Source organism: Trichechus manatus, unplaced genomic scaffold (genome assembly GCF_000243295.1).
Source record: "Trichechus manatus latirostris isolate Lorelei unplaced genomic scaffold, TriManLat1.0 scaffold00076, whole genome shotgun sequence".
NCBI classification, from domain to species: Eukaryota; Metazoa; Chordata; class Mammalia; order Sirenia; family Trichechidae; genus Trichechus; species Trichechus manatus.
In genome coordinates, this window is record NW_004444012.1 from 11,599,326 (window position 1) to 11,619,805 (window position 20,480).

Below are 20,480 nucleotides of genomic sequence, written 5' to 3' on the forward strand. Positions count from 1 at the left end.
AAAAAAAAAAAAAAAAAAAGGCTGGCCTTAAGTGGGAGTGTGGGAAGGATACACCTTTCTCCCTAGGAAGCAAGGTATTCATAAAAATAATGTGTGTACCTTACCCTTTTCTTTCTTTTTTTTAACATAGTGGAATTATGACGGCACTTCCTGAGCTCTAAGGGACTTTCACTTTCCATTTCCAACCTTTAACCTGATTTCCAAATTTTTGTTTCTGGGAGAGCCCCATGGTGTAGTAGAAAAGGAGGGACTTCAGCTGTCTGTAGTCAGCTCAAATATTACTCAGTTTGAGTTTTTTAGATCTTTTTATTTATGCTGCCAATTTTTTGACCATACCATTATGTATTAGGTAGGGAAAATAAAATTGAGAGGCTCATTTCATCCTTTAAAAATATGGTAGGTTTATTGCTGTTGGTCAGAACCCAGAACTAAAATGAAATATTTAAAATTATGTCCTGGACATCTACGTCAATTGGCATAACAAAGCTTATTAAGAAAATGTTCCGCATCCTACTTTGGTGGTGTCTAGGGTCTTAAAAGCTGGCAAGCGGTCATCTAAGATGCATCAGTTTCCCAACCACTTGGAGTAAAAGAGAATGAAGAACACCAAAGACACAAGGCAAATATTAGCCCAAGAGACAGAATGGGCCACATAAACCAGAGACTTCAGCCTGAGACCAGAAGAACTAGATGGTGCCTGGCTACCACCAATGAACATCCTGACAGGGAACACAACAGAGGGTCCCTGATGGAGCAGTAGAATGATGGGATGCAGAACTCAAATTCTAGTAAGACCAGACTTAATGGTCTGCCTGAGACACGAGGCGCCCCGGAAAGCATGGCCCCTGGACTATCACCCCAGAACTGTAAAACAGTTTCCGAGGCCAACTCTTCAGACAGGGATTGGACTGGACCATGGGACATAAAGTGATACTCATGGAGAATGTGCCTCTTAGTCAAGTAGATACAAGAGACCAAAGGGGCAGCTTCTGCGCAGAGGTGAAATGAGAAGGCAGAGAGAGGAGCTGGTTGAATGTTCATGGGGAATGAGGGGTGGAGGGGAGGAGTGTGCTGTTGCAGAATGGGGTGAGCTGTTGGGTTCTTATAACAATGTGTGTAAAAAAAAAAATTTTGTATGGGAGACTAACTTGAAATGTAAACTTCATTTAATTACAACAATAATTAAAAAAAAAGATAAAATTGTGTCCTGGAATATTTTCCATCTTTTTCCTCTCAGCAGGTAATCCAGGAATCCTCAAGAATCAGAAGTTTTGCCTGTAAAATCTAGGTAGTTCAATAGCTTATCAGTGTTTTAGTGATATGTATATATACTTTTTTATGTGGTTATGTATTTTTTTATGTCTGTGTTTAACATGTTACTTTAAGCATAAGGAGCCCTGGTGGTGCAGTAGTTAAGCGCTTGGCTGCTAACCAGGTCAGCAGTTCAAACCCATCAGCTGCTCCGCGGGAGAAAAGACCTGGCAGTCTTCTCCCATAAAGATTACAGCGTAGGAAACGCGATGGGGGCACTTCTACTCTGTCCTATAGAGTCACTGTGAGCTGAGTCAATTTGACGGCACGTAACTTTAAGCATAGTTGACTTGGTTCTCTTTCTTAGGAAGAATGCTTAAAGACTATTATTTCTTGCTTCTTCCATCTCAGGAAAAGCAGATTGGGCAGCAGAAAAAGGTTTGTGAGTTGGTTTGAGATCAACTGGGTCTTCCCCTGGTGAGGGAGTTTTGTCTTTGCCCTGTTCCTTTTGCACGTTCTCGTTATCTGGAGGTTGGAGGGCTAGTCCTTGGTCTTTTTAAATAAGGCTCAATCTCCATGCCCAGTTATCACAGGTCCTAGTGGATTGTGCATATGGATACAGATATCAAGGATTTTCATTGTGATTTTTCTTGTGCCGTTCTTCCTTTGCTTAGAACATAAAGATTCATACTTCTAGTTACCCCACCTCGGAAGCCAAAAGAAGCAGGTAAAGATTTATCTCTTCCTACCATCAACAACTTAATCATAATAATTTGCATACATATAAAAAACACCTGAAGGAACACCAACGCTTTATAGACATAATTTTTATTAACATGGTATCCCTGAGAGGCAGATTAAGGTGTAAACAATATTCTGCTTTACAGAAAAGGAAACTGAGGCAGGTTGATTTACTCATGAGACATCTGGAAACATTCACATCTGTTAATACCCCATCCAGTGCTTTTCCACAAGACTGTACAGATATACTAAAGACAATAATTTTTTTTTTTTTTTTTAAATTACAGCACACTTCCTAAACCATCTCAGATTCTGAGGCATTGCTTTAGACTGGTGTTTCTTGTACCTTCCTGTATGCAAAAGCAACATAATTGAGATACCATCTCCCCTTAAGTCCTAATAAACGTTAGATTCTTTATACTAGGATCCCTCCAGCACCAGAACCCTAATTGATCTATCATCTAATGCAGTCAGGTATTAATTATAGAATATCTGTCTCCCCACTCTTCTCCCAGATCTCATTCCAGCCACAGGATTCTAATATGAAATGTGAAACAGGCCTTGGCCAGGTTCATCTCCCTCTCTGACCTGCCCATCAGAGCTAGTCCCCTAAAACTGCTCATTCTTCCTCCCCAGAGGCAGCCAGCTGTTTCCTTATCAACAAATACAGCACAGTCCCTCATCATGAAAGCGTACCACACCTCGTCGTCTGCCTCTGGCACTCCATGTTCCAGCTAGGGTGATTCTGCCTGCTGCACAGCCCACATCATACTACTGAAGTGGTGTGCTGCCTCAAGCTTTTTCGAACCTTCCTCACGGGCTGTCCTTTGTCCTCTACTCCATCTACATGACACACATCGCTCCCCGGTTTTCCCCTTCCTCACCCACTCAGCACTCAATTGTGCAACTAGTTTTGGAAAATTCATCCCACCCTAATTTACCCAGGGACTTTCCCTCCCTTTGAACACTTCCTGATTCATGGAGCCTTCCTGAAGAAAATACCTCCCATATTTTTTTTATAGCAAACTCAAACACATTGGACCTTAACATTTACGCATAGTGTCACTACCATTCTAGATTTCTCTAAAACTGTTGTAACTATACACGTGCACTTATATGTCCATGTCAGTGTCATCTGTTGTAGACTGTAAGGACAAGGACAGGGTCTGTTTAACTTGTGCTATACAGTTCTTATCATACTACTATCAACATACAGGCAATAAATTTAATACTATTCGATTATTAAGAGCAGTAATTACACTTGTATTTGAAGAGCTGCTTTTAACAGTAGATGTATCCCGCTGAATGTGTGTTTCGGCCACAGACTGGCACCTCCACAGACCAGACAGACACTCACCTTCCCTGCCATTAGGGTAAGGACTGTGGTACTAAATGGTGTTTTCCTAGACACAGGGATGCAGCAGTGGCTCTGCTCACTGCAGGTCAGCATTCTGCACCCACACGGTGCATAACACTTTACTAGGTGTTTGGAGTATGTGCAGCACGGAAGATTCCCTACTGGCAGCTTTAACTGCTTTCTCTATCACCACACCCAGCTAACTTGCTCTTTGGGCTTCTGGACCACAAGGGACAGATGAAATTCAGATGCAATAGGATAGAAAGAAAATCAAACTAGATGCTGTAAATGTAGTGCTACTCTATTCCAAACCTTCTAGGACTTGGAAAAAACTAAGAAATCAGGGTTCACACCTCAATATTTATACAAGGTTTATGTTATTGACAAGATGATTCATAGGGCAGAACCAAGATGGACATTAAACTCTCCTTAAGATAAATGAAGAGAATGTGTGGCAAATACATCATTCTGAGTTAAACGTGCAGTATTTTTTTTTTTTTTTTTTTTAGCACTTCCATTATTGTTTAAAGAGCTAGACTCACTTAATGAAAAAAGTCTCACAATTTCTCCCTGAGATAATTCTGTGATGGGTTTCTCCAGTCAGAAATGCAGCTGAGTAACAGGAAGAGTAAAGAAGAGTGCACACTGAACTCATGGGAACTCTTACTACATGCTCTCTATTAAGGAAATGACAGGCGCTCAGAGGGCAAAGGTGTTATCTGTCAATTGAGATGCAAGCAGAGAGGGACTGAAATTCCCCTTTCATTCTTTAAGAAGAACGAGTCAGAAATTTGGCTTTAGATCCAAGAGGAACATAAGGAACAGTGGGATAGATCCTAAAGAGTACTTCCTAAGCTAGGAGACAGATCTCACTATTGGAAGACTTTCCAAACAATATATTTACCAAAGCTCTTTCCTTTCTAGATCCTCAGGGGCTTACTTAGGTGCTGACTGTGACAGAAGCTTTTCTCGTGTATGGATTTCTCGGTGCTTATTAAGGGCAGAGCTTTTACTGAAGCACTTGCCACAGTCATGACATCCATAGGGTTTCTCTCCTGTGTGGGTTCTATGATGTGCACGTAAGTCAGAACTCTTACTGAAACTCTTCCCACAGTCAGGACACACGTGGGGTCTCTCTCCTGTGTGTATCCTCCGATGTGCACTAAAATGAGAACTGTTGTTGAAGCTTTTTCCACACTCTTCACATTGATAGGGCTTTTCTCCTGTGTGGGTTCTCTGGTGAATTATAAGGCTTGAGCTCTGATTGAAGCGTTTTCCACACTCACCACACTGATAAGGTTTCTCTCCTGTGTGGATTCTCCTATGGGTGATGAAATTTGAACTGTCACGGAAACTTTTCCCACAGTCAAGACATTTATAAGGTTTCTCACCAGTGTGGATTCTCTGGTGTCTAATAAGGCGTGCACTACGACTGAAGCTTTTCCCACAATCAGCACATTTATATGGATTTTCCATCTGGTGGGATATCTGATGCATGAGGTGGGAGTTTGGACCAAAGCTTTTGCCATATCTGAGATACTTATAGGGTTTCTCTCCCAAATAAGGTTTCTGATGATTTAGGACTTTCCCTAAGCTCCTCTCTGGGAGTATCAGTTTTCCTCTTCTGTCCCCTGGGGTCTTTTCCCACTGTCGGCCTGATCTACATTCACTCTCACTGCCTTTACCCTGATTATGATGTCGAGAAATTTTCCTTTCAGATCTTGCGAGCAATGTCCTATGCAGTTGTACTTCCTCAGAAATATCCCGATTTGGATTCTTTTCATTCTTAAATCCAGCCTCGAAACCTGATATAAGAATAGAATTTTTAAAGTTATTCATTTCCTCAGTGGTATGTACAAGGGCAAAGTAAACCTGGGGAAAGCAAGTATTGCAATTAGATAATGAAAGATAAAAATTAGGGAGCTCTGACCCCAACTAATTCTCATCTACTGAAATTCCAATGTTTTATTTCTCTAAGTAGTAACCTATCACTTGCTTCTCGTCTACATAGGGGATGATGAATATCCTTTAACCCTTCCTGGATACCCAGGGTCTTCAGAAAATCCTCAGTAGAGCATGGAAAACCCACTGAATTTAAGACAAGACCATTACCATGTTTATACAGGAGAAATATTTTCTAATGCTGTTTTTTTGCCTCATCTCAGGCCTATCATGTTATTCTAGTTTTTTGCCAGTAACTAAAAAGATTAGAAGGGAATGCCCAGGAAAACTTTTTGGGAAACTTCTGTATCTAGAAAGACCTACATGGGTCTCTTCACCTCAAATTCTAATATATGTTGAGAATAAAAACAGGGTAGAAAAATACATAGTGTTTTTCAAAGAACAAAAGTCCTCTGAGAGAGAAACTTTGCCAGAAGTGTCTCTCTAAAACAATTTTCTTTGTCCTTGGAAAAATAATCACTAAATGTTCCAAAACACCTACTCTAATGCCCAGGTGTTCTACTAAGCAACTTTTTAAGAAAAGGAGGAAGAATATTCTCCTAAGAACCAACTGCCAGTCTCTTCTGGGCCTAGCCTATGAGAATTTGCAGTTATTCAGATGTTTCAGATAACAAACTCTGGATCCCAAATTCCCTGAACTAAATCTAAGCAAAAGAATGATGTATATATACATATGCCCCCTAAAGCAGTATTTCCACCCAGAAACCTAGTCTTATGTTTCATGAAATAGGGTTCACTAGTTTAAATGAAATACCAGAAACTTAAATATGTGAATAAATATATATTGTGAGTCTCCAAGAAGGGTATTCAGCATTTCCCAAACCTCCAAGTGATTTTTTAGTGGAATATATTAATACCCCATGGAATTGATGCTCCATAGAATGTCTTTCAAAAATGTTGATATAAAGGATTTATGGAAAAATATTATTTATTGAATACCTACTATGTGCCCCCACCACTTGTCTATCAGTTTGTCGTACTGTAGTGGCTTGCGTGTTGCTGTGATGCTGGAAGCTATACCACTGGTATTTCAAATACCAGCAGGGTCACCCATGGTAGACAGGTTTCAGCAGAGCTTCCAGACTAAGACAGACTAGGAAGAAGGATCTGGTGATCTGCTTCCAAAAAAACTGGCCAGTGAAAACATTATGGATAGCAGCAGAACACTGTCTGATATAGAGCTGGAAGATGAGCCCCTCAGGTTGGAAGGCACTCAGAATACAACTGGGGAAGAGGTGTCTCCTCAAGGTAAAGTTGACCTTAATGATATGGAGTAAAGTTTTCAGGACCTTCATTTACTGATGTGGCATGACTCAAAATGAGAACAAACCTCTGCAAACACTCATTAGTAATGCAGACAGCAAAAAAGAGGAAGACCCTCAACAAGATGGATTGACACAGTGGCTCAACAATGGGCTCAAACATCATGAGGATGGCACAGGACTGGGCAGCATTTCGTTCCATTGTGCACAGGCTCGCTATGAGTCAGAACCAACTTGACGGCACCTAACAACTACAACTATACACCCAGGCACTGTGCTAGGTGCTTTACACAGTATCTCATTTACATCAACCCCATGAGGTAGATCTTAATAGGGAAGCAAACTTACAAGGGTTAAGTAACTGGCTCTGTTGATAAACAACAGAGCCCAGATTCACATATACATGTGTGACTCCAAAATCAGATCTCTTCTCCTCACAATGAGGGAACCCATAGTGAAGTATTGTTTTTTTCTTATATAATAACTAAGATTCAAAGGGTCAATTCCCTCAGAAGTCTCAGGCTTTTGCTCAAGTGGCTCTGAAGAAAAGGATTATCAGGTTTTTAAGTATGCAAATAAAGCAGACACACAGCTGGCATACAAACTGAAACTAGAAGCAAAAACAGGTGAGAATTAATGTTAAAAATTAAGTTCCTCCTACGATGGGTACATGACATGCCACTTGGGAAATGTTAGCTTTCAGATTCCCTGCTAAGGTGGTGTGGAGTGCTCGGCCACTAACCGAAAGGTCAGCGGTTCAAACCTACCAGCTGCTCCATGGGAGAAAGATGTGGCAGTCTGCTTCCATAAAGATTACAGCCTTGGAAACCCATGGGGGCAGTTCTACAATGTCCTATAGGCTTGTTCTGAGTTGGAACTGACAGCCACTGATTTTGCTAAGTAAACTGGCTAGAAATTCGATAGCTGACACATAGGATGACAGCAACTTTACACGGTTTGTAATCACCTCAGATTGATGATGTAAGAGGCAAGTCACATGAATGGTTTATATCCCCTCACTGAACTGCTTTAATGAAAAGGAAACAGGGAAGAGATAAAGTCACAAGAAGAATCCAAGACAGCATGAGAGGCCAGTTCTCCTAGTCCTCAACATGATCATTATTTTTCTAAATCCCACTGGCTCCCTTTCGCCATTTAGACCTTAAGAAGTAAAAGAATCTTACCACTGGGGCTCTGGAATAAGACCGGAGCACGGGTCAGGACAGCCCCTGGGGGTACCTCCATATCCTCCTCATCGCCCTCAGAATCTTCTTCTATGGCCTCTTCTGCCTCTTCGGCTTGCTTCTCAGCCTCGGCCTCACTGGTCTCCTGGATTGGGCAAGAAGGTGTCTCCTCTTCCAGGCCACTGCTGGGCAGGACAGCAACCCGTGCACTCACCAAAGCATCCATCTCTTCAAAGAAGGGACAGGTCTCTGGTGCCTGGCCATTCTTGACTTTGCGATAGCTGGTTTGTAGACTTTTAAACTTGGTCCGACACTGCTCGGGTGTCCTGAGGAAGCCATATTCCCACAACCGCTCAGCCACGGCTCCATACAGCTGACTGTTGCGGTGACAGTTCCGGAGCGCTTCGTAAAACTGAGTCTCACTAAGAATTGCAAGGTACGTCTTGGTCTCTTCATAGCCCCAGTGTACACCTGCCACCAGAACAGAAATTTCAGTACCACTTATAACCCAGAGCTTTAAAGCCTCAATTCCTCAGACCTACCTACCATCTGCAACATGAAAAGTCACTAACCTCACGTTCTATATAGAAAGGTAAATACTTCGTGTTTCCAAAATCTATGCAAACTCATTACAGAATGCTCTGCTTCCCTATATCCCATAGCAATTTTACAAAGACCTTAATTCCTATGTTGAGAGGGCTTTCTGCCTGACCACTGAAACCGTCACTAAGTACTGAGGCAAGTGTACAGCATGCATTTTTCCATCCTTCCAGTAGTTGTTCTGGAGTTCTGATCCTAACTAGAAAATAACTGATCAGGGGAAGAAGAACCACAATCCATCACTGTCAGCCACAGAGTGACCCCTAACGTATCGACCATTCTCCTTTTTCTACCAGCCCTACTTCCTTGGGATTGTTTGCCAAAGAATGACCCCAAACCCCAAGGAACTGCCTCTTTCAGAATCACATTGCTGCTTGATCCCTATTATGGCCCTTTTTAACTTGCCACAATCTCAAATAATCAAGCCCAGTAATGGCAAAGGACCTGAAGGGTAAAAGAAAAGGAGCTTATAGCCATGCACCTTATCTGCAGGGGTGCAGGACTAGATGCCAGGAGAGGAAGCAGAGGAGACGGCATCCCCTGGACTGAACACATTGCTAGGGCTGCAGGTCCCCGCCCTTGGGCAGTGCTTTCAGGATAGTTAAGTCTCTGCTTCCTGAAGGTACCCAAGGTCAAAGGAAAGGGGGCTTCAAGAGTCTTCCTCCCAAACGAAAGCCAGTTGGAGGTTAGACTTCTCCCATCATCCTCCACTTACTGAGAATGAAAGAGAATGGGAAAAAATCGGAAGACAAAAAGCAGTGGAAAAAGATGAACAGAAAAGGACAAGGATAACAATAGCAGCCAGCACGTTACTGAAGGAGCCCCGGTGGCACTGTTGTTAAGCACTTGGCTGCTAACCAAAAGGTTGGTGAGTCGAACCCACCAGCCATTCCACAAGAGAAAAGACGTGGCAGTCTGTTTCTGTAAAGATTTACAGCCTTGGCAACCCTATGGAGCAGTTCTACTTCCATTCTGCCATATAGGGTCACTATGAGTCAGAATCGACTTGACAGCAGTCGGTTTGGTTTTGCTTCATGAGGAAACAGGCACTGAGAAGATTGAGGGTGAATTGTGTGGCATGTGAATTCTCTCTCAATAGAGCTGTTTTATTTTAAAAAAAGAAAAAAAAAAAGCCTCCTCATACTTTGGTGTTCTTTCCATAACACCACGGTTGTATAAATTAAATCAACAGTAATAAGTGATACTTAAAAAAGGATTCCATAGGCCAATAATATTTCCAAACACAGTGCCAAGCAAGCTTTCTTACTACAGGACTTCTCAGTGCTGTTAAAATACAATGTGTATTGCGAATAGCTGAGACTATTATAAAATATTTCCCAAACTTAGCCATGGAAACCTTTTCTATGAAAGATCTTGAAGGTCTAGTGCTGCTTAGAACACACTTTGGGCAATCTTTCACTGTGCTATTCTAAGCAAAAAGGAACACATAATAGACTGACTGAGAGATTTTGAAGGGTAAGAGATATACCGTATTTTTACACAAATAACATGAGCGTTATACATTTTTGCAAACTGTACACCCCTCAGTGCCTTATTTTCATAAGCACACTGTACCAATATTTTTTTACATGTTGCTGACCTCAATTTTCTTTCTGTCCAATGGATTTAATGTTACCGGGATAAGACTAATCTCATGGAAACTTCATTTAAGGTATTTTCCTAAACCAAGTGCTACCAATTGTGAACTGAATGAGCTCATGATGGAAATGGGACGCCATGTTGAAACCGAACAGTATGAATTCACGAAAAGCTAGAAATTAGATAAGAAATTATCCTAGGACTAAATCTACAAGAACAAGATGTTTATATTTTATTGCTTTTATAAGTCTTAAACTGAAACATAATTTTTGATAATCAATGTCTTTGAAGTCAACAAATGAGTCATCAGAACAAACTGTGTTTTAAACTTAAAGTAGGCCATTTTAGATTATTTATTCGTTATCATCATCAGTGGTTCTCATTCTCCCGGAAAGGCCATTCCTTTTCATGAATTTAGAAATCCAAGTGAAACCTGCATTGAAATCTGTGATTCCTCTTTCATTCGCCAGAAGCTTCACTTTCACCTGACTTGCAACAGTAGAGACAGCTTGATTTCATTTCCTTTGAGAAATAATCCACTCTTTCAAGTCGCTCTACAACTCAGGCCATTTCGCTTTGGGCCCACGACGTGTACATTTTCATGGATTGTCTCCAGCTCCTTTTTCTTCTTTATCCATTCGCAAATGGACGACTTTCCAACCTCAAACTCTCTCGCTGCCGCTGTTATTGTTTCTTCCGCCCTCATGACTTTCAGTTTGAAGTCAGCGGTGTAGGACTTGTGTCTAATTCCTGCCATGATCCTAAAGGGTTCTAAGATTTAGATTTATGAACTGAAAAAATGTGCACGATACTATCAATAACTGGTTCGTTCAAGTAAAGAGAACACAATTCAAATGTGAGATGTACAAGAAGCAAAACCAAAAAAAACCAAACCCACTGCCATCAAGTCGATTCCGACTCTTAACCACCCTATAGGACGGAGTAGAACTGCCCTATAGTTTCCAAGGAGCGCCTGGTGGATTCGAGCAGCTGTAGCTCTTAACCACTACGCCACAGGGGTCTCTTTATATGCTCGCAAGCATGACTAAGGTGATTTATGATCACTGATCAAAGACATTGGCGCTAATAACACGTAATTAGACTATGAAATAAGCAGACCTAACATAGCTTAATGGTTTCACTTAAGATGATCTGATAAGGTTTTTGAATTCAACTGTTGAGGCAAGAGCAATTGTGTTATCAGTTTTGCTTTGTTTACTCCTCCAATTAAAAGCCAGAGTTCGAAAATAACTGTGATAATTATGTCACTGCAGATCCAACTGAGATTCCTATTGATAACTACTGGTGCCATTTATGCCAGTGCAGGCTTCGCTTTGTTTACACTTCCAACTGATAACACATGATTTATGGACAGGCTTCAGTAGGTTCAAGGTTCTGACTGATAACTCAAAAGTGACAGGGATATACTGATCAACTTAAATAAACAGAAACACACAGTTCCAACTGTTTATTTTCCAATTACCAGGCACTACCAAACTCAATCCATGACTTCTTGGCCATGGTTTACCATATTTTTACACAAATAATACGCACCTTCTATGTTTGTTTGTCAACCGCACCCTCCCCCACGAGGTATTTTTGTAAGCACCCTATGCTAATTTTTTTTTTAACAGCAACGTAAAAAAAATCGGTGTAAGCGCTGCTTATGAAAATACCTCATGGGGAGAGGGTGTGGTTGGTAATCAAACATAGAAGGCACATGTTATTTGCATAAAAATATGGTATACCTTTATTATACAAATGATCAAAAGTAACATTTTTGAACTATTAAATGAAGGTGAATGAGGCCCAAATTCACTTTGGGAAATGTCACAAGACATGTGCAGTATATGCATGGGTGTGCTATGCCAGTACTTTTTTTACATAATTTCATCATTTCCATACATTGTGTGTGCATGTTATTTATGTGGGCACACTATTTGCGAAAAAATACAGTAACGTGTAAAGCACCAAGTTTATATCAGGTATTCAATAAATGCTAGATCTCCTTAAAAATAATGTAGTGACAAGTTCTCCTCAATGAGCCTGCAATCATTTTATAATCAGAAAAAAATTTTAATAAAGAAATGAAAGGAATGATATTTATTTCTTTTCAAGACTCTATTGAATTTTCTGAGTGTATTTCTTTAAAAAATCTAAAGTTATTCCCTACCTATTATCTTTTTACCACAAACGAGAATGAAATACACGTAGAATTTAGAAGTACCCTCTTTGTTCCCTATTTAAGTGGCAAAGCTGGCAGGTGACATTGTGCCTCCTGACTCCATATCCAGTCTCATCCCCCTCCAAGTCTAATCCCCAAACCAAGAAGAAAAGCCTCTTACCACCTGGGCTTCGGAACAGGACTGGTGCAGATGAGCTGTCGGAGTCCTGGGGGGTGGCCTCCGGGCCCATGTCATCACTGTCAGACTCCTCAGCCATGGCCTCTTCTGCTTCCCCATGAGGCTGCCAGCCCTCTTGCCCTGGTTCCTCAGTCTTGGCATCACTGCCCACTAGACCTGAGTGAGAGGCTGCCTCTTCCAGGCCGTTACTGGGCAGGGCAATGACCTGCGCACTCATCAGGGCTTCCATCTCTTCAAAGAACAGGCAGGTCTCAGGCGGGTGGCCACTCTTGACTTTCCGATAGCTCTTCTGGAGACCTTTGAACTTGGTCCGACACTGTTCCAAGGTCCGGAGGAAGCCATACTCCCGAAGCCGCTCAGCCACTGCCCCATACACTTGGCTATTTCTATGACAATTTCGGAGAGCCTCGTAAAACTCAGTCTGACTGAGAATTGCAAGGAGAGTTTTCGTCTCTTCATAGCCCCAGTGCACCCCTGCCACGTTCTCATCCTCAAAGCCCCAGTGATCCTGTTCTACCCAGCTTCTTCTCTCGCTCCTGGATGGTAACAGATCAGCAGGCATTCGTCCTTCTCCAGTGTGACTGCCTCTTGGGAGTTCCCTCTCCTTGGAGACCAGCGGATCTAGGATCCATGGCTCTCCCTGCTCCGGCCTGGAGACCACACCAGATTTAGGAAATGGAAATCCTGCTTGCAGGGAAGCAAACAAACGATATCATAGTTTGGGCTGATCATATAAAAATCTCTGAGTTTAGTCCTGCCTTTTTTATCCAAAACGATTATCAGGAAAGTGCCTAGGGAAATGTTTTCAGAAAGTTCAATGGGTTGAGGAAAGTGGGGAAAATACTGTAAACTGCAAAAAATGAGAATTTTCCAGAGCAGGGTGACAAGAAGAAAAGGTTCTGTTGTGCGTTCAGAGCAGATACTTCTATTCCAAGTTGCTCCCTAACCCTCCTCACCACCTGTAGGCAGGAACTGTTGGAAACAGTTACCTCCTGTCTCCTATAGTTCTTCACTTGGGGCTAGAGAATCAAACTCAGTGATTTCAACGTGAGGAGGGGGGTTTGTCTCCAACTCATCCATTTCCACATTCAGTTACCAAGTTCTAAAGGTGTTTCCCTTAGTAAGTCCTCCCTACCGCCACCATACAAACCCAGCCTCCTTATCTGCTCAAACTTGGATAACTGCAGCATTCACTGCTATTCTCTACCTAACCCGGGCCCTTGCTTTCTCAGTTCACAGGCTATACTGCTGCTAGAACAGTGTATTTACAGCTCCCATCATGTCACTTCTCTGTTCAAAACCTTCAACCACTCTCTAAATCTTACCTCATCCAATCTATACTTCCCTCCAGTTTTCAAGATTAGAATTAGCCCTACCCTACCTGCTGAACCTTAACCTTCCTGTCTACCATGCACTTTCCACTCATATTATTCTCTTCAGAACACAGCTAACTTTTTATTTACCACGTTGTGCTCTCTTTAACTCTTCTTCCTATCAAAATTTAACTCATCCTTCAAGAAGCCATATTTGCCAGTGTCCCTGAGACCGTACACTAACCCTCCCTCATCTCTCACTCTGCCAAAGCCCCACTGCACTCACACAATTGAGCAACAAGTCAGTGTTTGGTATTGTTCCCGCAGAGCTCAGCACGTATTTATAGTATGTGGTTGTGTTCTCAGTCACACTGTAAGCTCAAGAACCCTGTGAGGGGTTGAGCGCGCTGTAGGTGTTTAAAACCCAACTGATTTAATTCTCTAAGTCGGTGTGTGGGTTTCAGGGACTTGATGTGGATGACTAATAAAGACCATTACCAAACTGGCTGAGAAGGCCAATGTCTTGGATGATAAGATCAGAATTCAAAACAACCTCAACAAATTAAACAAATGATCAAAGAAAAAAATATACAAAATGGAGTTCAATAGAGTTCAAAGAAGAAAAACAAGTTCTACAAAATCAAGTACAAGAAGCAGCGACTAGGCACAAAGGCAATACGGAAAGCTGTAAGAGTCCTGGGAGTTAACAGGTGAACAAAAATTATCAAATAATTATAAATTGGATTATACTGAAAGAAAATGTAGCAAAATTGTGAAGGAAAAGCTCCTGTTCTGCCTCTCCCTACCAGGCCTCCCTAGCATAATACACAGAATTTAATTCTCCACAATTAACACTGAGATTAAAGGAGAGTTAATAAAAACCTAGGTCTGAGAATGGAGCTTCTGGAGAAAAGTTTAACAAATAAACATACTTCCATTTGGAGATGGAAATGACTAAAAGGAAGATGTGCCTTCAAGTATAGAAAAGAACTTCTATCTAGAAAATAGTGACCTACTATTATCACTACCAAAATAGTTGGTTAAGTTAAAATAGTTCCAAGTTCAGATAAAAACTAGGAAGCCATCCTCTCGTGGACTTATCAAAAGTGTAAATATAAAAAATACTTACTGTAGGCAGAGAGCTAAACTACATGCCTTCAGTTGGTCCCCAACAACTGCATATTCTACAATTCTCTTACTCCTGAAATCCCTTTCCCACTCACTATTTCCAACCCTACTTCTCCCAGCTTAGAATGACACCTATCTACCCACATGAATCTACTCCTCACCGCTCCTTTGAAAAGGTCTGAGCTTCTCCTTTGGGTTCATCTGCTCCTGTGGTCCCAGGTCTGGGCTTCTTGCCCTCTCTTTCTTGGGTACACCCCTGGGCTGGGGTTCCACTGACTCCTGCCGAACACTTAACAACTCCCGTGATGATTTCAGGGGTGTCATCTTCTCCGAGCGCACTTCCTGCCCCTTCACAGAGACTGTGACCTAGAAACAACCCCCACGAATTGTCACTGCAAGGTCATAATGCAGGGCATTCCCAGAGGAGATTAATTAATACCCCAAAAGAGATCATCCTTCTGGGACATGGCTGGAGTTGAAGGGGTTGGGGGTTATAACAAACAGGGAATTCCATTACTATTAACTTAGAGCAGCTAGAACTACAGAAGGAAAAGATCAAAATAGTAAACCCAACTACAAGTTTAAAAAAAAAATCCCCTTTCTTCCTGATTAAGGGACTAGGAATAACTCATTACGGCAGCGAAGGCAAAGATATACCCAGGTAGCATCTCCAGGCAAGCTCTATCTGAAAGTTACCTGTTCCAGGATCACAAGCATAAGCATCATTGAAGGAGATTGTGCCCCTCTTTAAACCTGTCTATATCTTAATCTGGCCCTTTACCCTTGCCCCTTTCCAGTCACACATTTCTGAATTCCCCCTCCTTTCTCACCGAATGTCCAGGTCTTCCAGGCTCTCTTTCTAAATCTTCCACCAGAGCCACCGCCTCTTCTCCACTTTCTGGACATTGTTCCTGTACCCAGTTCTGGATCTCCCCAGGCAAGACCGTCAGGAACTGCTCTAGCACCAACAACTCTACGATCTGCTCCTTGGTGCGCACTTCCGGCCTTAGCCACCGACAGCAAAGTTCCCAGAGTTGGCTGAAAGCCTGCCGGGGCCCAGCCACCTCCTGGTAATGGAATCTTCTGAAGCGCTGTCGGAAGGTCTCAGAGTTAGTGCCATCCCCTCTCAGAGTGGGTTTGGCCATCATTCACAGCAGAAAGCAGCTTCCCTCCACTTAAGGGACTGGGCTCCAGGGCTTACACCTATCTTCCCATGTCCTTGGAGAATCACCTGCAGAGTCTCTCTGTAAGAGGAGTTTCTTCCTAGGGTAGAGAGAGATGGCACTATCAGAAGGAATGTATTCATATGTCTAAAATCTCGCCAGGGCTGGCCTGACTTCCCATATGCTCCAAGTGGCCATCTGAGGTAGCACCATCTTCAGGGCAGCAAGCCAAGACTGTAAGCTGAAGGAGAGAGACCTTTCAAAAGTTGCGTTTCTGGGCGACTTCCAGGGCAGCCCGGGGAAGCACCAGAAAATAGAAAGTACTGTGTCTGCTCCTCTCCCACCTCCCCCAAATCCGACCCCATTTAGCTCCCCTAACCAGTACTACACAGTGAGTTCGAACCATATGGAAGCCCCGAAGTTCTAGAGGATCTAAAGACAAGTCACCATCCTGCTGAAGGCGGCAAAGCCTCTGTCCAGCGGGTCGCAGCTGATCTCCCCCGTACCTCGTCAGTCCTTCCCGAGGCCCCTTCCGTCCGCCCCGCCCCCCCCGACTCCACAACTACCAATTCGCACCCCACACAAAAATCAATTTACTAAATGTCGAGGCTTTGTTTTTCTCTCACAGCAGAGTAACCGTTCAGCAAGGACTTGAGAGCTACGGAAGGGTAACCAAGCGCATCGGGAGAAGGTGGCTCCGACTCCTGAAGCGAGGGCCGGGTGGGCTTGGGGAGAGTCACACTGAGTTGGTAGAGAGGGAGTCCAGGGGACAGTAGTGATGGGTTTCCTGAGGACGAGCCCGGGTGCTGGCCAGAGGCTTCGAGGGCTGCGGGGTTGCTGGCGCGGAACTCAGCTCCAGCAGCCGCGCGTAAGGGGATCCGGCCTCTTTGTCTTCGCTCCCTCCGGCCGGGTCACTGTCGGAGCCGCGGTGGAGTGCCTAACAGAGGCCTCCGGCCGGGCTAAGGCGCCCTGAGAACACTCTCCGACACACCCCTGGGGGCGTCTCCTTCTTGCACTGGCCCTCAACCCACTCATTCCTGCCCCCAGGCCAGCCTCACCCACTCCAGCTCCGACCCGGCCCCAGCTCGCCGCCGGCCTCCCAGTCCATTTCTCAAACCGGAAGTCCGAGCGGGCGCCTCAGGGCACAAAGGGCGCATGCGCAGGGGCAGCTACTAAGCCTCCCGTCTCCCTCCCACCCCAAGAGTAGAGAGAGGGTGGGACAAACCGAGGCCGGCGCACTTCCGGGATTTGGCGCGCCGACTTCCCAGCTTCCCTTTTGCTCCTCTCGCAGCAGTTGTTTCGGCGGGGTTGATTCAGGACGAACTGCTCATCCCTGGGGCTTGTGCACGCGTCGAGAAGGGAAAACTCGCCTCCGTGATCGCCTGGAAAGGCGCTGGAGGAGAGGGTGACGTATCTAGGGACTCAAGGTCCGCCGTGGGAATGATCCACGAGCTGCTGTTAGCTCTGAGCGGGTACCCGGGGTCCATCTTCACCTGGAACAAGCGGAGTGGCCTCCAGGTATTGTACTGCCCAGTGCGGCAACCACTGAGCAACTGCGGGACTAGAGCCAGAGCCAGGGGGTGGAGTCTGAGAGAGTCGAAGGGGCTGGGCCTGCAAGGACGGAGGTGTTTCAGGGGGCGTGTCCATGACTAGGTAACTGGAGCGTGGTGCCCGAGGGCCCTAAGGGCGAGGTAAGGTGAGAGCTAGCGGGAACACCCGGAGAGGACTGGGCCTAGGCAAGGAAACTGAGAGCAGCCCCTGAATGGCCCCGCCGTGGGGGGGTGCGGTGGCGGGTGTCCCGGGGCGGGGCCTAAGGTCGAGTTGTCCAAGCCCCGGAGCTGGGGAACTCGGTATAAAAGCGTAGGAGCCGCTTTCTCTCCTTTTCACGTTTGTACTGTTTCAAACTGAGTTTTGAAGACTGGTCCAAATACCCAGCACTTGACACAATAAATGCTGAGCAAATTTAGTTGAATGAAGAAATGAATGAGAGGGTGTTTCTCTCATTATTCCTTCTACAGTAGGTGGAGAACTTGGAAGGGGGCCTTCAAGTAACCAAGGCCTTAGGAGGACTAGACATTGTTTGGAGGATTATCTCATTTAACCCTTACAATCACCTTATGTCCATTTTACAGCTTAATCTAGACTCCTGGAGTCCAATAGATACTAATTGTTGTTCGTTGCTGAGTTGATCCCTACTCAGGATGATCCTATATGTGCAGAGTAGAGACGCTCCATAGGGTTTTCAAGGCTGTGACCTTTTGGAAGCAGGTAGCCAGGCCTGTCTTCCGGGGGTACCTCTAGGTGGGTTTGAACCACCAACCTTTTGGCTGGTAGTTGAACGCTTAACTATTTGTGCCACCCAGGGACTCCTAGTTAATAATTGTTGTCATCTGCTATCAAGTTGATTCCGACTCATACTGACCCTATATGACAGAGTAGAACTGCACTATAGGGTTTCCTAGGCTGTAGTCTTTACAGGAGCATATCGCCAGGTAGGTTTGAACCTCTGACTTTTGGATTTGCAGCAAGCTCGTGACCATTGCACCACCAGCGCTCCTTAGTTAATAATTAAAACCAAATCCATTGCCATCGGGTCAATTCCAACTCCATAGAGCTGCCCCACAGGGTTTCCAATGCTGCATGGTAATCTTTTCCACGCGTCTGTCAGTTTGTCATACTGTGGTGGCTTTCATATTCCTGTGATACTGGAAGCTGTGCCACTGGTATTTCAAATACCAGCAGGATTACCCATGATGGACAGGTTTCAGTGGACAAACTAGGAAGAAAGACCTGGCCATCTACTTCTGAAAAAATTGGCCAGTGAAAACCTTGATGAATAGCAGCAGAACATTGTCTAATATAATGCCAGAAGATAAGCCCCTCAGGTTGGAAGGCACTCAGAATACTACTGGGGAAGAGCTGCCTTCTCAAAGTAGAGTCAACCTTAATGACATGGATGGAGTAAAGTTTTCGGGATCTTCATTTGCTGAGGTGGCACGACTCAAAATCAGAAGAAACAGCTGCAAACATCCATTAATAATTGGAACATGGAATGTACAAAGTATGAAACTAGGAAAATTGGAAGTCATCAAAAATGAAATGGAATGCATAAACATCGATATCCTAGGCAATAGTGAGCTGCAGTGGACTGGTACTGGCCATTTTGAATCAGGCAATGTTATGATCTACTATGCTGGGAATGACAAATTGAAGAGAAATGGCATTGCAGTCATTGTCAAAAAGAGCATTTCAGGATCTATCCTGAATTACAATGTTGTCAGGATAATACCCATACACATACAAGGAAGACCAGTTAATACGGCTGTTATTCAAATTTACGCACCAACCACTAATGCCAAAGATGGAGAAATTAAAGATTTTTATCAACTTCTGGAGTCTGAAATTGATCAAACATGCAATCAGGATGCATTGATAATTACCGGTGATTGGAATGCAAAAGTTGGAAACAAAGAAGAAGGATCAGTAGTTGGAAAATATGGCCTTGGTGAGACACCGGAGATCACATGATAGAATTTTGCAAGACGGACAACTTATTCATTGGCAATACCTTTTTTCAACAACATAAACGGTGATTATAGACATGAACTTCACTGGATGGAAAACAGGAATCAAATCTACATCTGTGGAAAGAAATGATGGAAAAGCTCAATATCATCCGTCAGAACAAGGCCGGGGACCAACTGCAGAATAGACCATCAATTGCTCCTATGCAAGTTCAAGTTGAAGCTAAAGAAAATTAAAACAGGTCTACGAGAGCCAAAGAATGACCCTGAGTATATCCCACCTGAATTTAGAAACCATCTCAAGAATAGATTTGACACACTGAATACTAAATGATTGAACACCAGACAAGTTATGGGATGAAGAAATCAAAAGCTTATTAAAAAGGAAAGAAAGAAAACACCAAAATCGACATCAGAAGAGACACGGAAGCTCGCTCTTGAACGTAGAGCAGCTAAAGAGAATGGAAGAAATGATGAAGTAAAAGGGGTGAACAGATTTAAAGGGTGACTCGAGAAGACAGTAAAGTATTATAATGAAATGTGCAAAGATCTGGAGTTAGAAAACGAAAAGGAAAGAACACGCTCGGCATTTCTCAAGCTGAAATGACTGGAGAAAAAAATTGAAGTCTTGAGTTGCAATTTTGAAGGATTCTGTGGGCAAAACATTAAACAATGCAGGAAGCCTCAAAACAAGATGAAAGAAATATAGAGTCACTATTCCAAAAGAATTGCTCGATGTTCAGCCATTTCAGGAGATAGCATATGATCAAGAACAAATGGTATTTTTGTTGTTGTTGTTTATTGTTATAGTTTAAATGAAGTGTACATTTCAAGTTAGTCTTCCATACAAAAATTTATACATACGTTGTTATGTGACTCTAATTGCTCTCCCCATACTGTGACAGCACACTCCTCCTTTCCACCCGATTCCCCATGTCCAGTCAACCAGCTCCTAGCCGTCTCTGCCTTCCCATCTCACCTCCAGACAGAAGCTGCCCATTTAGTCTCTTGTATCTGCTTGAGCTAAGAGGCA

General features: G+C 43.5%; 2 protein-coding genes across 6 annotated transcripts in view; one reads left to right on the forward strand and one right to left on the reverse strand.

The window, feature by feature from the left end:
• Nucleotides 1–2,063: 2,063 nt before the first annotated feature.
• ZSCAN29 (zinc finger and SCAN domain containing 29) lies at nucleotides 2,064–17,268 on the reverse strand. Of its 4 annotated transcripts, none has more exons than XM_023735209.1 (6): nucleotides 17,149–17,268; nucleotides 15,591–16,023; nucleotides 14,922–15,126; nucleotides 12,302–13,003; nucleotides 7,758–8,228; nucleotides 2,064–5,154 (listed from the first exon to the last, which is right to left on the reverse strand). In XM_023735209.1, the coding sequence occupies exons 2-6, from the start codon at nucleotides 15,906–15,908 to the stop codon at nucleotides 4,286–4,288; spliced, it is 2,565 nt and encodes an 854-aa protein (XP_023590977.1). In that variant the 5' UTR covers nucleotides 15,909–16,023; nucleotides 17,149–17,268; the 3' UTR covers nucleotides 2,064–4,285. The 4 variants fall into 4 exon arrangements, with proteins under 4 accessions (XP_023590977.1, XP_004380740.1, XP_023590978.1 ...); XM_004380683.2 differs by lacking the exon at nucleotides 17,149–17,268 and adding an exon at nucleotides 16,521–17,114; XM_023735210.1 differs by lacking the exon at nucleotides 17,149–17,268 and having other exon boundaries at nucleotides 12,302–12,969; nucleotides 15,591–15,905.
• A 58-nt stretch (nucleotides 17,269–17,326) lies between these two features.
• The window catches only part of TUBGCP4 (tubulin gamma complex component 4), a 60,100-nt gene continuing 56,946 nt past the window's right edge, over nucleotides 17,327–20,480 (forward strand). For both annotated transcript variants that reach the window (XR_002824755.1, XM_004380684.2), the window contains exon 1: nucleotides 17,327–17,441. Coding sequence is in view for 1 of the 2 variants with exons in the window: in XM_004380684.2 (XP_004380741.2) it covers nucleotides 17,364–17,441 (78 nt within the window). In the remaining variant the exon portion in view is untranslated. The remainder of the gene's footprint in view (nucleotides 17,442–20,480) is intronic.